This window comes from Carassius auratus, unplaced genomic scaffold, assembly GCF_003368295.1.
Source record: "Carassius auratus strain Wakin unplaced genomic scaffold, ASM336829v1 scaf_tig00215410, whole genome shotgun sequence".
Taxonomy (NCBI): domain Eukaryota; kingdom Metazoa; phylum Chordata; class Actinopteri; order Cypriniformes; family Cyprinidae; genus Carassius; species Carassius auratus.
In genome coordinates, this window is record NW_020528076.1 from 1101072 (window position 1) to 1118750 (window position 17679).

At 35.7% G+C, this 17679-nt stretch overlaps 1 protein-coding gene across 5 annotated transcripts in view; it reads right to left on the reverse strand.

The window, feature by feature from the left end:
* Positions 1 to 5860: 5860 nt before the first annotated feature.
* LOC113094563 (heat shock 70 kDa protein 12A-like) overlaps positions 5861 to 17679 on the reverse strand; it is a 29064-nt gene continuing 17245 nt past the window's right edge. For 4 of the 5 annotated variants that reach the window (XM_026260145.1, XM_026260140.1, XM_026260143.1 and 1 more), the window contains 6 exons: positions 15632 to 15803; positions 11861 to 11947; positions 10354 to 10458; positions 9945 to 10203; positions 8727 to 8830; positions 5861 to 7932 (listed from right to left, as the gene is read on the reverse strand). In XM_026260145.1, coding sequence (XP_026115930.1) covers positions 7301 to 7932; positions 8727 to 8830; positions 9945 to 10203; positions 10354 to 10458; positions 11861 to 11947; positions 15632 to 15803 — 1359 coding nt within the window. In that variant the 3' untranslated portion in view covers positions 5861 to 7300. The remainder of the gene's footprint in view (positions 7933 to 8726; positions 8831 to 9944; positions 10204 to 10353; positions 10459 to 11860; positions 11948 to 15631; positions 15804 to 17679) is intronic. The other variant, XM_026260144.1, reaches the window with a different exon arrangement.

Consider the following 17679-nt stretch of genomic DNA (forward strand, 5'->3'; position numbering starts at 1 on the left):
ACCTGTCTAAAATTAAAAACAAATGGACAAAAAAAAATTGACACTTTTTTGTGATAATGGGATAGAGTGATATATCCACTAAAATGACTAAAACATTAGTGATAAATTCACCAAAACAACGTTAATGGCTATGAAGTTATACTGTCCAGAAGTTACAGAGGAAATCGTTTGTTTGCACTTGGTTTTATAATTAATTATATAATGCACAGAAAATTATTAATTTCAGACGAGATGTAAGCGTGATGTAAAATACATACACTACTGTTCATGGATAGTTTGGATTAGTCAGATATTTTTTCTTGAAAGTCTCTTATGCTTACCGAGGCTGCATTTATTACTGTGTTGACCAAACATACACCATATTGTGAAATATTATTACAATTCAAAATAATTGTTTTCTATTTTAATATACTTTAAATAATTTGAATTACCAGTGTTGTTCTGTCTAATAAGCTCACTTTTTGTGGACAGCATTGATTTGAAACATTTACATTTACATTTATTCATTTAGCTGACACTTTTATCCAAAGCGACTTACAATTGCTATATATATGTCAGAAGTCGCACGCCTCTGGAGCAACTAGGGGTTAAATGTCTTGCTCAGGGACACATTGGTGTCTCAAAATGTTTTATAATAATGTGAAAGTCTTTACTGTCATTTTTGATAATTGATATGATATAATAAACATGTAATCCAGCTCTGTTCTCATCACTGGACACATACAGAACAGTACAGTATATACATTTTACTGACGCATAGTTTGACTTCAAAAATACCCAGTTAAATCATTTCGGCCCTCATTTCAGTTTTCAGGGCCCTTGTTTGACTTAGTTGTGGGTGTTTCTGTTAAACAAACAAATAACCAGACAATGAAATAATTACAGGATTACCTGATAGAGGGGCGAGGAACATGTGCTTCACAATGCTGAAAATGTGTCAAGCGTCCACTTCTCATGATTTCATGATTCTGTTGGTGACAGAGTTGTGTGTGGGCAGCACCTCTGAAGATGCTCTCTCATTATCACCCTAGCAACCAGCCAAGTTCTGACTGATGATCCCACCTCATTGATAAGCTTCCTAAATCTCTCTATCTCTCTCAAACACACACACACACAGAGAGAGAGAGAGAGACCCTGTCCTGTTTGAAGTTGAGTGGTCCTCCACTCTCTCCTCTGTTAAAATAACACACACACCCCTGTCGCTTGTACAAATAGAATCAGAAGAGCTTTGCGTTTAGACTCATATTTAGACGGGGTGGGATCCTGGATGAGGGTGCTTGAGTCTAACTATAATTGCTGGGTTCATAATAAAATCCTTTTATTAATACTTACCGGCCGGGCGTATGGGCGGGGACTAGTGAGGATGATGTTTTAGTGGCGAGTAAAGTACCCTCAGCACTGGAAAAAGGGGTTAATAAAAACATCCTGTAAGTGAATGATATTAAACTACTTCACACAGCCAGTTCTTTTGTTCAGTTTACTTCTGAAATGTCAGTCAACTCTATACACATAGCATTTTAAAATATAAAAAAATTGCTCTATGCGTTTAATAATTAAATATTTTTTGTGATACTTTAAATATATCTTAAATATATTGTAAGCTAATTTTATCGTATTATTATTGTATTTGTAAAAAAAAAAAATCATATAACAGACACTAGGCGGCAGTGTTGACTCTTTAACGTTATCTTTTTTTCAGCACTAAAATGTGCTTTGGCTTCTCAAATTATCAGATTTTATTTCTCTAATGCCAGGAATTGTTTCTATGCAGAAATTACTTTTAGGAAATACCTAAAGGTAGGCCAGAGTTTAGTCCAATGCATTAATACACACTTTATTCGTTTTGAATAGAAGGAATGCTTTCACATCACTATACTAATAGACTGAAGTAGTTTTTGGTTTTTGTTGGGGTTGTAGTAGGCCACAGCAGTCTGCTATATTGCTTTTGCTGGCGTTTAATACTTTGCTTAACCATAATAATAGTTTAAAAAGTGTGACAGCAGATCTTTGAAAAACAGCATTTCTGAGCTTGGTTTCAATAAAAGCTGTTTTTAAATTAACAAGACAGTTGTGAGTTTTGAAACTTACAGGATGTTTTTATAGTACACTGACCTATTCTATATCAAAAGATCAAGGGATAATTGATTTCTCAATTCATGACCCCTTTAAGGCCCTGAAATCTTTAAGAGTTTTAATTGTTGTACACTCAAATTCAGCTTCAGTCAAGCCAGTCTATAGAAGACCAAAATGTCCTTGATTTCAAATAATCCAGCAAGTATATGTTCTTGTCGGAACAAGAAAACAGTGGCATTTCCCTTTTGAACTGAATCAGTCATTCTTCGCAGGACACAGGAGTTAAGTGGCCACTTCTCAGTATAAAAACCTCATTGAATGGAACAGGTTACAGTTCAATGTCTCCTACATTATAGCTCATTGTCGAAGGACCTAAAATGTACTCTGTGAAAACAAACCAAAAAATGAAGGACCCTTTTCCTTCTAAACAAAAGCATATACTCTTGACGCATCCATAGAAAATGAAAAAAGGCTTATAAACTCTTAAAATCTGGTGCCATTATATACTTTAAGTTGTCAATGTCAATGAACTAAATCAAAGTCGGTGAGAATATTGCTTTTATTTTTGTATAGAATGGTTGAATTTACAAATGGCAAATCTGCCTTTGCAATTAAAAGACAGTTTTAAAGAGGCACTGTACTGCTGTACTGCACATAACTGAAGTAACACTGCCATGAATTCATCTGAAAGAAATCTATTGTAAAGTCAAGGTCTGTCTAAAACCACCTGTTGACAGGAGGTCGGTTAAAATTGATTTCTTGGAGGATGTAAAGAAAGTGTAATAACAGGGGCACCACATTTATAAGGGAATTAGTATCCAGAAAGAAATTAGCTTTAGAGTGTCATAGAATTCAAACAAGCAGCACCCTGCTTACTAAACCATTTTTATTTCAGAACGGCCATATTAATAAAGCACCCTACAGCCCATACACTTATATAAGAAATCTATGAATCAGTTTGTGGGATTGATCTGATTTGGTTAAATACAAATCCAATCAAAAATAAATTCAGACAAAAATAATGTAAATTCATAAATTGTGCCATGACAATTTGTAACCATTTTAGACTTTGGCAAATTGGTAGCTAATTTTTACAAATTCGTTCAAGCTCATTTGTATGTTTTCCTTCGATCTGCTCATGCCCCACTAATGTTTAGATTCATTTGTAGACCTATGCTTACTTTTTTTCTAGACATCATATGTTTCTGTATGAATCACATCATACAAATTCAGCCTCCCTCAGATTTAAAAGAGAAGAATGCTTTAGCACAAGGTCACTCCTGTAACATTTCATGCACAAGAAACACTACAGTCATTTTTTGAAATACACATACTTTTTATTGGGTGACAGTTTAGCTGTTAGTACTTGGCATTGAATCTTTTTGGATATGCATATGGCAAGAGCAGTGACACTGTATCCACTGATTAAAAGTAACCCAGTGGGTATAGTTTGTGAGTTTACACAGCGAGTGGAAGTCCACGTCAGCTCTAGTGAATGACTAAGAGACTTTCAAGCATTTAAAGCACAGACTCTAGCAAACATTGAAATTCTTCTGTTTTTCTAATCCTATGAACTGGTCGGTTTTCTTTTAGCAAAAACCAGTTAAATAAAAGAATTCCAAAAAGCCATTCAAAATCAAATTCACAGTGAATTATTAGCAAACGTCCCTCTACAGCAATGTACCTCTTAATAATTCAGGCTGAGTGATCAAAATTAAACTGATAAACAAAAAAAGAACAAATGGATAGAGCTCTTTATGCACTTGTACAAGCAAGAACTACATTTTATAAAGAGGCTATACTTTGTGTTATCAAAAAAGAAAAAAAATGCACATGAGAAGAAAAAAGCAAATGTTTAAACCAGATTTAATCTTTTAACATTCACCCTATCAGTGCAAAAAGTGTGTTTAATCCACAAATCTGGAGTGTGTCTATGTGTGTGTGCTCTGCCCTACAAGTGCATGCACACATTACACGTGATGACATCACTTCCTGCTTCTATTGCCTTGCACATCAAATGAGAGAGTGATCTGTGGTAGCTTGGATTTTATTATCCAAAGATTTACAATAGAATATTACCAAAAAATAAAAAAAGGTCTCATTTGTTGGTCTCTCATGCGAATCGTGCAGATCATATGTAATTATTAGCAATTAACAATCAAATGAGCAGCGAATCCAGATTACATTGATAAGCTTAAGCATTTTATCCTGCGTGTATCTTGCTATTTTTTTTTTATGATATTATATTATTTGATGATGTTTTATTCACAATCTGTGCAGATGCTTTGTATGATTTTCTAGAGGGAAACTTCTGATCCATCATGTTTTGATCCAGGATCTCTGCTATTCTCACAAATATTAACTGTCCTGTGCGAAAACTATTTGCCGCTTCTTGTCTTGTATTGCTATTGCAAATCTATGGAAAAGCAACTGCATGACAGAGATCCCAAAGATCGCCGTAGTTGAGTTACACACTGACTTTCAAACAATAAAAATGTTCAGTTATCATCAGCTCAATGATCTAAAATGGTTGATTAATACATTTCCATAGCAACATTACAATTTTGCAGCTGAAGCTTTGACACACAGACTTCACAATGGCAGAACAGCATGATGGAATAAGTGGGAATACATTGTAGAACGTCACATTGCAATACCTTTATTGCTTTCTTTTTTTTTTAGCATTGCATTTATCTCAGTGCCTTCCAAACCAAACACATGAATATTGCCTGTCATTAGTGGCATAATCTACAGACCACAAATCAGTCACCTCATTTCCCAAACAAAGTTCTTGTTTCAAATGATAACTGTGATTAAAGATAAGTTCAAAGGTTTTTTCAAAGGTCTTGTTTCTTATAGAGTAAACAAATGCATTTGGGAATTTGAAAATGGGAAATTAGAGGTTTGTTTGGGGTTAAGTTACAAATGGTCTACAGGGGGTGTAGTTTGGGGGTTATGGTTTTTGGGAATGGCATTACATTTCAGACTTGGGGGTCATGTTTGGGTTTGGATTAGGTTAATAAATTAATTTAGTATACAAATGAAAGCTGGTGAGAGTGGAAGAAAGAATGTGTGCTCTTAAGGCCTGCATACACACACTGTTCATAAAGCTGCTAATGCAAAAACAACACTAAAAACCTGTACAATCTCTTTAAATACTTTATATACAGAAATAAACATTTATTTTGTCACATATTCCCCAAAATAATCTCCTAAACAAAAATAGAGAGAAAAACAAATCTGTGGCTTCTCTTTCTAAGGAGCAGGATTAAAGGCAACTAGCATATAGCAATGGCTATTTTTTCAAATCATGTTGCAGGTACAGCTAGCTGTTTCTCTGTCACTGCCACTTCTAACGATTATTAAGATTCACATTCTAGGATTTATGCATTCTCATTCTGCTTAGCGCAACATACTGACCAACAATAAGATATGCTGAATTTCACGGTCCATAACTTCTCACATGCCTTGACTTACAAAAAATAAAATAAAAACAGACAAAAAGTCAACATAATGAGATGTAAGAACAATAAATATTAATAAAAAAAATGTTTTGCCACAGCCCTGTAGCACTAGTGAGAAAAAATGCTGTTTTATAACAAAGTTCGGGAGGAACAGTCGCAGTTCATTAACCTGATTAACACAAGTGGAGACCAATCAGTAATCAACTCATGAAAAGGTATAAATAACAGCAGAACCTATCTCTGTTCATTGACAGTTTTCAGCATCCCTCCTCCACCCCATTTCTCCTCACTTATAGATCCATCTACTCTTACCACAACCGGGGGGAGTACTTTGGATTCGGGCCACATCCCGAGCTCGGAGCCCTCCACCCGGACAGCACGCCAAATACGCATAAACCTACGGTATTAATATACGTAGATGTGAACTCGTGAACTGATAGTAATGTTGTCACAGGAATCAGCACCTTTGTGATGTGTAGCTCAGGTTTCGGTACCATTCTCAATAGTCCTAAATGTTTGCGATGGAGAACATACTGAGTCTATGTTTCAGACTAACAAATTGGTCACAAATCCAGTAGTCAAAACCATCTGCTTTACCTCATCATGGTATCTGGACTGGGCCCTGAAGGTAATAGACCAGAGTTTAAGAGCAAAGCAGTATGTTTTCTAAGAGAAAAATTGTATAGTTCTGCCATGGTGTGTATTTAAGGCTAATGTAGCTGCCTTAACCTGAACTTGTCTTGCTAAGTTATTATAGAGTGCTATCCCAAATTGCACTACTAGCAATATGCAGCTGTATTTAGGCTCTATCCATGCAGAGTTTGCATCTCTGTGCAGAAAATAGCCACTAAGAATGCAAACAGACTAAAATAGAAGCATAAAGAGAATAAGGGACTGAGACTAGATGAGAATCAATGAGACAAAATGAACTCAGCATTGGCCAGATATGAGAAGTTTCATCTTGTGGAGTTCAGTTGTGGATTAGAAATGAAAGAACCAAATAAAATAACACAAATCGCACAACTACTAAAGCAAATGTCACATGGAAGGTCAGCAAAACATGGTATATTAGAGACTCCAAACCTTCATCTCTCATTCATTCTCTATTTTGAATTTTATCTTTCTTTCATGTATTCTTCTATATTGACAACATTTTACTCTGCATTCTGTTTTGCTTTCCAGTCAAAATATCTATACATCCTTTAAACAAAAAAATAATAAATTGAGATGCAAAACTGCACAAGATATTAATACTATTTTAAAGAATACATCTTGAATTAAGTTTTCCTTTTTTGTAAGCATATTTTAAAGATTAAGTGGTTTATGTTTGTAACAAGAAAACAAAAGCATTTGCAAATTTTGTTATTTGTAATTATTACCATAACTCCAGCCTACCGTGTCACATGATTCTTCAGAGATCTTTTGAATATGCTATTTTGGGGCTTAAGATAACATTTCTTATTTTTATCAATTTTGAAAAGAGATGAGCTGCTTAATATTTTAGTGGAACGCACGATACATGTGTTTTTTTCTGGATCCTATGATAAAGTACTGTATTTTTACATTTGAAATAGAAATCTTTAGTAACAAACATGTCACTTTGGAATTTGTATCAATTGAATGTGCAAGTATTCATTTTAAAAAAAAAAAGCAATTTTAAAAGGAACAAATATATCATGTTTTAAGGATGTTTGGTTATTTTTACTGGAAAACTACAATGCTGAGTTTCTGCAGTGTGTGGTTTATGCATGCCTCATCTTCTTCTATTGGTTAAGGAAATCGATGCTAGCTTTGACACTGCGAGAGGTTGCCACGTCGAGAGCCATGGCTCTTATCTCAGTGTCTCCGAACTGCATGAGCGTCTGGATCTCTCTTCGTGCCGCTGTGCTCTCAGTACCGCTCACATCCAGCTTCAGCGTACCACACTTCCTCACACCTGGGTCCGTGATGAAACTGACCGACTCTTTTTCTGAGCAGTATACGTGAATGACGATCACTTGCTGTGATGGCTTCGCCGGCGTGTAGCTGCGTTTTACTGTTTCACCCAGCGCCACTGACTGATCGGCAGAGATGAACGTATCGAAGACGTCGGTGCACCAGTGCGTACCTTCCTTCACAAGCATCTTCTCCGGTGGGTGCTTCCCCTCTACGAAACGGTTCAGGACACCCACGCCGTAGGTGAGTGGAGAGCGGCGCACCTTTATGACGCTGGGATCCAGGCCGAACAGCACCGCCCCCTTGAGGATGGTCAAGCCCACATCATTGGGAATAATGATTCGGCTGCGGCCCTGAAGCATCTTCTGAACTGCCTGTTGCAGCAGAGGAGACTCTGCGAATCCTCCCACCAGGAAAAGAAACTTAATGTCTGTCACCTCTGGCCTATCAAATAACTCGGCTGGAGAACATATAGAAGAATCAAAGTGGAGAAACAGGATTTTGGGAAAAAAAATGGCATTAGTTCATTACAAGATTAATCACAAAACGTTTCAACACATGGGCATTTAACCAAAGAATGTTATGCACTCCTCCGGTTTTCAACAAAAATCCAGTTTACTAGCAGTGATGTCCCTGCTTGTAGTTTTTGATACAGATCACAGCTGGGCTCAACCAACATAAGAGCCAAGGGACTGAGTTCTGACCCAGTTCTGTGTGAGTATTTTGGGCAGATTGTCGAGACTCCCCTGACTGGGCCAATGCTTGCCCTAATTGTGTCTCCCAGTAGCTCATTAGTTTATACAGCTGGAAACATTCTACTAATGCCTGGAATACACTACACAACTTTTGCCCAGATCTTTGCCCCAATTTGCAGTCTGGAGGAGTTGGCACTAGTTGTCTAAATATTGAGCACATACTGGGTCAGTTGACAGATTTCACAGAAAATCACATGATATATAATGTGCACAGAAATTTTTGGCTATTTATCAACTTCAGGTTGTGGCTCCATGTTTGATATTTTGGGATACTTTACCAATAAAAAGAAATATAAATATTAGATGGGGAAACTTAAATGAAAATGAAAAAAGGCGCCTTGGCATCTAACTAAGGTGAAGTGCTAAAATAACTAAAACTGAAATACAAATTAAAAGAATGCTATAAATAAATATTGCTTTAAACTCTAGAAATATCATTTTAAACTCTAGAAATCAATATCATATTAGTGTTCCAGTGAATTACTGCGTAGTTACTCACTCAGGTGCTGTATAATGTGGTCTATAGTTGGTTTGAAAAGTGCATTCATTGCATCTGGATTCATCCTCAGCATGCCCTGCGAAGACCACTTCACAAACTCCACACTGTAGAAGAGACGAAACTAGAGTTATAGACTGAAACAAATAACTGATTTTCCTCATTTGGCCTTGGTGCATTTTTTTAAATCATCTTGACATATTGAAGAAATTTGAGAAACTTGATATTATTGAGTTTTCATTATTAGGTTTTCCACTGCTATAAAAAAGTCAGTGCATGTGTGCTAATAGGTTTCCAGTAAACAGATGCATATATTCCCAATATGGCTGTGCTGTGCAGTTTGATGCAGGGCTGAACGAACGGGCTTGTATTAAAAACTGTCCCCTGTTGGACACGAGAGCTTAAAATCCATAACATTCAAGTTAGAGAAGTCTTACTCATTGCTCGCAAATTATTTTTTAATTACCATGTTAGGAAAGAATATAAAAACCATAAGAACCATTAAATGATGCAAATAATATAACAGGTTCACATTTTTTTAATAAAAAGATAAAACTCTTAATTGGATATTTTGTGTCAGATCTGATACTTCTGCTCAGGAAGCATCCATTACAACTAGTTTTAGAAGACATAAATAAAACTAGTTGAAATTAAATAGACATGATATTTAAAGTAATTTTCTGAGAATTTTTTTCTATCGGCTGCGATGCTAAGAAATTATAGAAGCCTCTGTAAGCAATTATCTAATTTAAAAAATGACTTGCCTATGATCAAATCATTAGAGCTACTTGGTGAAAGTGACATAAATTAATATTCACGACAAGCTGAAAATAATGCATAACGTCCCCTCTCTCTGCTGTTTTTTAGATTTTCTTGTTCCTATGCCCTTTGATTATGAGTGTTTCGCACAAAGTCAGCAATCACACACACAAACAAACATGGTATTCATTCAGCTGACGTGGCCATCTTTATACAGGCCCTGATGGCTTATTGAATGGCTGTGTGTAAAGTATTGACAGCAGTCATGAATAGACAGATTAACTCTCCAGGGGCTGTAGGTCACACATGCCTGACCTCAAAAGAGACCGACAACAATTACCACAAAGGCGGAGAGTCAGCAGGACTCACAAAAGTCACCGCTTTATGAATACAGAGAAAAGCATCAAACTTGACTGGATCGTATTAATGGGTGATTTCTCCTACAGCGTTTTAGACACTCACTTGCTCTTCCTCAGCGCATGCTCTACGCTGTGTCCTCTGAATTTCTTGTAGTAGTCGATGAAAGAGAAGGGCAGGTTAATATTTAATGGGTTGCTTCGGTCAGGAGTCGCTGCCCTTTTACGGGACTCAAACGCAATCATCAGATCCACCCAGGCAGCAGGACGCTTGATCTTAAACTGGTCAATGAAATCCTGTCCGAATATCTTACACAGGAGCTTCTCAAATTCATAATCTATGCCAATAGAGCCATACGGGCCTCCTGCGGAGAGAATGGAAAGATATAAAAATCATTTCGGATGAATGGAAATAATGACATTTCAGAATAGCAGGACGCTTTTCATAGGAAATATATGTTTTTTAAGCAAAATATTAATCTCAAGCTACAGGACATAAAAGCTGTGTCTTGTACCTGAGGCTTTGTAAAGCTCCTTCAAGTGCCCTTCTGGCATACAGATCTGATGCACTGTAAGATCCACCGTCCCTCCTCCACAATCCACAACCACATAACGGTCACCTAGAGAGCAGAGCACATTTGAGTCACCATCAAAAAATAATTCATCAGGGTGGATTTACATCTCGTCTGGCGACATTTTACACTTTTTCTCAGGTACTCTCTGCAGATATTGGATGTGAGTGATGCTGACATGTCCGCCAAGTACTTTTGAGAGGAACAGTGACCTACATTCACGGTTCACTGATTGATAACTCAAGTAGAAGTCTTTGGAATTAAAACTCTATGTAGGTTCTGTTGAATATACACAAACTGTATATTTAAAGAGACAGTTCACCCAAAAAATGGTTGGAGGAATGTACTCTCTCATGATGGTCCAAACCCATATGACTTTTTCCAAAAAATGGCATTTTGGACATTATGCAAAATATATTCACTTGTATTCCACAGAAGAAGAAATAAAATCATACAGACATGGAATAAAATACAATGAGTAATTTGAACTAAAATAAAATTTGAACTATTTTGAAGAAATGTAATTTGTGTGGGGGTTATTCCAGCAGTGTTGAATAGGAAAAGCGTGCTGAGGCAATACTGATGTCTGAGCAGCTGCTGATTCAGACAGCAGAATAAGGGCAGAGCTCACCAGAGCAGGGATTTCAAACTAAGCATCTTATCTTCTCAGCAAGGGTGCATCTAGTCTCAGGAAACACATTCAAGGACCACCCACAGTCTGTTTGCTGACTCCAATGCATATTACAAGCAAGAACAGCAAGTGCTGGCAAAAATCTTTGGTTCCAATCTGACCGACTTTATGACCGATTATCAGCAATATGATCATAATAATAATGTTAAAAGACTATGAAAAAAAAATGCTACATTAAAAACCTGTTAATTGGTGAATGGTAAGTTCCCTATTGTTTATGGTGAAAAACTATAATGGGATATTTAATGTAATTTTATAATAAATTACTGCCACCTTATCATTTACAGTGAAAAAAAAAGTAAAGTGACAAGAAATTCACAGAATTCTCTGTTATAGCCCCCATTTGACAGTTTCTTTATTCAGTGATGTATTTTATTCTATTTAAATGTTTAAACAAAAAGTTTCTACAGTGTAAGCACAGACAGGCTAAAATTCTAAACATTTTGCCTATACACATTTTCCACTATTTTAAATGCATTTTCTATATAACCACATATTAAAACCAACCAAACACCAACTGGTCACGTTACGTGTCAGTCAGACAGTCTCTTCCTGTTTGAGTGGGTGATTCTTGAGCAGAATAAGCTGCACTGAAGTACATTTTTATGCTGAAAGGTCTGGCTATGTGAGACTAGTGTGCATCCTTCCTAAGAGCTTCAGAATTTGGGATTTCTTAACTTACTGTATGACAGCAGCATCAGAAACAGCAGGAGCAAAATACTACAAGAAAAAAAAAGTGTGTGAGAAGACAGACTCTACCTTCAGTGAGTTCAGACCAGAGCTCTCCTATGACATTCTCCACCACAAAGGTACGGCTCTGTCGGTTACGGCGCACATGCTCCTTGGCTGGTTATTGAAAGAGAGAGACAGGAGGTGTGTGTGAGAGGGAAGGCAGCATGAAGCTGTTTGTGTGTGTGTGTGGCAGTTTTATAGGCAATGCGACAGGATGGAAAAGGAACATGGGCTGAATGTGGTTTCTGTAAGCAGAGGGATGCTGCTGGAAAAGAAGTTCCAATGGAACGCAAAACTCATTTAACTTCAGGGAAATTCAAAGAAAATTTAAAGAAAAGCAGTAAAACTGCTGTAATTTTTTGTTGCTTATTTAAAACTTCAATTTTAGGGATATACAATTTTAAAGTTCTGGTTGTAATTATTACATTTAACAGTGAACGAGCATTAGATTACAATTAGATGACCTACAACTATCCATATTTTAAATATCCAATATCAATTGATACCAATAAATAAATAAATAAAAAAATCTATATCTGAAAATTACTGCTATGGTACCAATATATTGTGCATCCCTTGAAATTTTCAAACATGCAACTTTTGTTTGAGAGAAAATCATTTTTGTGAATTTTGTGCATTAACCCCCTATGGGCCAACCATATTATACGGAGCCCTGCACATGACATGACATGCAAGAAAAAATCAATAAATTGTGCGCACGATTTAATAATTTGTTCCCTCAGTGTACAAAAATATGCACACAATTACTATTGCGTTCCCTCGATTTGCTATTGTGTTCACTTGATTTGCTAAATTGTGCGCACGATTTAGCAAATCGAGGGAACAAATTAGTAAATCATGCACACGTTTTAATACATTGAGGGAACAAAGTAGTAAATCGTGCACACGATTTAGTCTACTATTTTTTCTTGTCTTGTGCAGGGCTCCGTAATATTATGATGTTGCAAATAACTAAATATTTAACTAAACGCCTGATATGTAAAGTATAATTATAACTCAATATTGCAATTAAAACATTAAGTCTTAAACATTTAGTGCATCTTCCCACGATTATTCCATTAAAAGAGTTCCTCTCTTTTTCACTTTTGTGAACTTCCTGACTGTGACCAGAATGTAAAAATCTGTTCATTTACTGTGGACGGGAAGATTGTCCTGATCTGATAAAGGGCAGTTGGTCTGATGACAAATGGAAAATGGCCATCCTGGCAGTTTTAAACAGGCCCAAACAGGAAGCTCTACCGCATGGAGACTGACATTTTCTTCAGTGTACAGAAAACAATGAAATGGACCAGCGGACATTTTTTCAGTACAGTGACAGCTTCTGATGGGGTGTGAGAGACCTAACCACTCCAACTAACAGTGTTTCAGACTCAGGTCTGAAATTCTTGCACCACCTTCGTAGCAAATTCATCACTCATTGCACTCACAGCCTATATTAGATGATCTAAACATCAAGTTAGTAACCAAAACGTGTGAATTCAACAAGAGATCATAACCTTTGGTTTTGTGGAACAGTTTGGGGGAATAAGTGGTTCAGATGAATATCGATTCTTCATTGAATCCCAAATAATATCATTTGGTCCACTGCTGTCCTGCTCCACAATGGGTGGCCACACACAATCGCTTCTGTCTCAGGCTCTCCACGTCATTTAAATTTAACCATGTTTTCATTGCTGTCAATTGAATATCAAATATACTGGCTATCAGAGCACAAATACTACCGATGTTAAACTAATCAATAAACACTACTCCTTTTGTCCTTCATTCATTCTTTTTCTCCCTCTCTATCTATAGAAAAGGATATGCAAAGAGGTCAAATGCGATTTCACACCCCTTTCGATGCATCTTGATCATTTAGTTAACATATTTCACCTCTTTTATTTGTCACTGACTGTATCCTTACTGCAATTTTTGCTGTTATTTTCAAATTACAAGCAGAAAATCCATCTGATCAAATTCTTTCTCTGTAACTCCTTTTATACATGCAAAAATTTAGAGTCACAGATGTGCTTGCTGATGACTGTAGAGCTGCTGATGTCATCAGACTGAGGTCACTGATGTCACACGGAGGTCACAGCATATATGTGCACGCCCGCTGATGTAGTGTTCTGTTCTGATAACTCTCTTATCATTCTTAATTGCTTAAATGTTGACATTAACCAATAACAATTAACATTTTATCAAATGTGATTAAGAAACAGTTTAAGAAATATTGTCAACATTTTTGGCATAATTGAAATTTTTGTTTGTAATGCAAGGCATGACCTCTAACAATCACACGATTATGAATAAATGCGCATGCAAATTGAAAAAAAAATGTATGAGGCACTGTGCATTTGCAAAGCTGTTTCTCATGCTGGCATCACCATTCAGCAGTGGTCCAAATGACTGTTACCTTCTGAATGAACATGAAAAATGACTTATCATTGACATTTCTAAAATCACAGGCCACTTAAATGCTATTATGTCTGATTAGATTTTACTTTGGTATGTGACATAAACTCTTCACAATATATTTACTGTGGAATGTAGGATGTTTCTTCAACTATGGGCACTTCTGACCCTGTGGACTCCTTTAAATCACACTTTTCACATTCATACTAGTTTATTTAATTTGTCCATTTGTCTTGTGGCTAATTTCATAGGTAACATTTTATCTAGAATCAGTCCAAAAAATATTTATACATAAAATATATAAATAAATGATATAAATAAATAAATTAGATAAATAATAATAATAATAATAATATATATATATATATATATATATATATATATATATATATATATATATATATATATATATATATATATATATATATATATATATATATATGTTTTAAGGTAAATATCAATCCCCGGGAATGTAAAGCTGCCCATAGTTGAAATACCACAAAAAGACATCTGTGTGTTCATGCATGGTAGTAAATACACTAGTGTTCAAAAGTTTGGGGCCTTTAAGAATACATTTTGAAAGAAATTTCTGCTGCTCACCAAGGATCTTTTCATTTGATCAAAAATACAATAAAATAGTAATATTGTAAAATAGAACATTTTAAAACAGATGTTTAAATCTATTTTAATATTTAAAAATCTATTCATCAGAATTCTGACAAACACATCTACTTGAAATAGAAATCTTTTGGAACAACACGTCTTCACAGTCACCTTTGAGCAGTTTAATGTGTCTTTGCTGAATAAAAGTATTTTAAAAGTTTTCAAAGTATTTCTTTACAAAAGACTTATGGATCCAAACTTATGAACAGTAATGTACATGCAAACATCCATCTATCACTCCCTCCCTCCCACTGTTTTCTGCAAGCATCATCACCTTCTCTCCCTCACTGCGGTGAGAGTTTAATAGGCATGTTGGACTGCAGGAATCCTGCAGTTCTAGCTCAGGAGTAATCCTCAGTTTAGTGCTACAGTAGTTTAAAATGTTAGAACTGATTTACATTGCACTGTTAATCTAGTTTAAACTCCCCATTAGGAAGGAGTGAATGTTGGAAAAAATGAATAATTTTATATTGAACAATGGAAAAACATCTTTACAGTTACTACTACTATACTTGGTCAAACATTTTTGCAAGGTCTGTCTATATCTCTCAAAAAGAAGAACCTACATCATGACCAGCCCAACTTAACTACAGACTCTATTTGGACTTTTGAAGAACTATTCACTGGCCAAAGGTTGGTGGCTCCAAAATCTTGGTTTATCCTCAGCAGAATGCTTGTGGTTCACCTGTAATATGGTAAAAGATGATATGGGTGGCTTACCCTGGGTCATTCCCATCCCAACATTCTCAGCTGGGCTGTAACCGTTCAAAGCCGTTTGGTTGCCCAAATCAACCATTTGGTGGAGACGGAGTTTTCTGCAGTAAATGGACGCAGCCTCTGGTTCCAGAGCAATGATGATTTGATCAGGGTTTTCACGAGAAGCCAAACCAGCCTAGATGAGTATAGAGCACAACGGCAAGACTTTAAAACAGGAGTCTGAAACCCAGGATCATCTTGACTTATACATAAAACATACTAATGATTATAAATGAAGCTTTCATTTGTTATGAACATTTATTCTCAGTAAACTTTAATACTCCAGCAAATTCACATTTACTCATCTAAACATTTACTTATTTACTTAGCATTTACTTATCTTAACTTAACTGTACTTAATTGAAATAAATAGATATAAAAAAAAGAATTGAGACGCAAAACTTAAATTAACATTTTTAAAAAGTTAAAGCAATAAATTGCTAACAGAAAATAAATGTAAAATAAAACTTAAATAAAAAAGTCATGAAAATGCATAAAATACAATTTTTTTTTTTATAAACTAAAAGTAAACATTTAAACTGAAACTATGAAGAAAAAAAATCTGGTAATTAATTAAACAAATGTTTTCTAATAACATTAACATTTTGGCTAAGTATACAGTTGCTGGTCATATAAATAGAATATCATCAAAAAGTTGATTTATTTCACTAATTCCATTCAAAAAGTGAAATTTTGGACCAATCAGACACACAACTATTTGTTACATTTAACAAATAATATCGCCTCTTCATCTAACCAAAGGGTTTATGAACCCTTCCCCAAAAAGGAAGCTATCACCTCAAAATGGACAGAACAGGCCTCTGGTTCCCTAGCTACCAAAGGCCCACTATCTCATAACACTTATTCTCATAACACAGTCTTATTAATTGACAAATTAAGTATCATATGCACCTTTTACAAAGGTGTGTTTGAACTAAGAAACTGATGTTTCCTTCAGGCTGTAGATCTGCTGAATATCAAATTGTACCATAGCTTCATGTCTTTATTTCTTTTCTTTTTACTGCTTAAGCTTTAACCCTTTTTTCCTATGCCAACTGTATGCGAGTGTGTGTGAATGTGTGTGTATGTTAGACCAGTTTAAGTGTTTATGCAGTTAATAAAGTCTTATTTGTATCACACTTGAGATTGTTCATTGTTTTCTCATAACTGAAGTCCCTAATCATGCAGATTTTTGCTACATGCTCTGAGTAGTTTTGTACAGTTAGAAAATTATTTTCCTTAACCAGGAAATGTACGTTTTTAGAATTGACAGAAAGTTGACACTGAGAGGTCAAGTAAATACTTAAAACGGATCTAAATATTTATAGTTACTCATAACTAGTTATGATTGATTATTCATATTTTCCCTTTGAGCTGATTCGTAACACTTGTATATTATATTAATTCATTACACACAGACTGATATATTTCAAATGTTTATTTTAATTTTGTTGATTTTAACTGACAACTAAGGAAAATCCCAAATTCAGTGTAAATTTGAATATTACTTAAGACCAATACAAAGAAAGGATTTTTAGAAGTCTCGGCCAACTGAAAAGTATCATCATGTAAAGTATGAGCATGTACAGCACTCAATACTTATATGGGGCTCCTTTTGCCTGAATTACTGCAGCAATGCAGCGTGGCATGGATTCAATCAGTCTGTGGCACTGCTCAAGTGTTATGAGAGCCCAGGTTGCTCTGATAGTGGCCTTCAGCTCTTCTGCATTGTTGGGTCTGGCATATCACATCTTCCATTTCACAATACCCCATAGATTTTCTATGGGGTTAAGGTCAGGCGAGTTTGCAGGCCAATTAAGAACAGGGATACCATGGTCCTTAAACCAGGTACTGAAAGCTTTGGCACTGTCCTGTTGGAAAATAAAATCTGCATCTCCATAAAGTTGGTCAGCAGTAGGAAGCATGAAGTGCTCTTAAACTTCCTGGTATACAGCTTCGTTGACCTTGGACCTCAGAAAACACAGTGGACCAACACCAGCAGATGACATGGC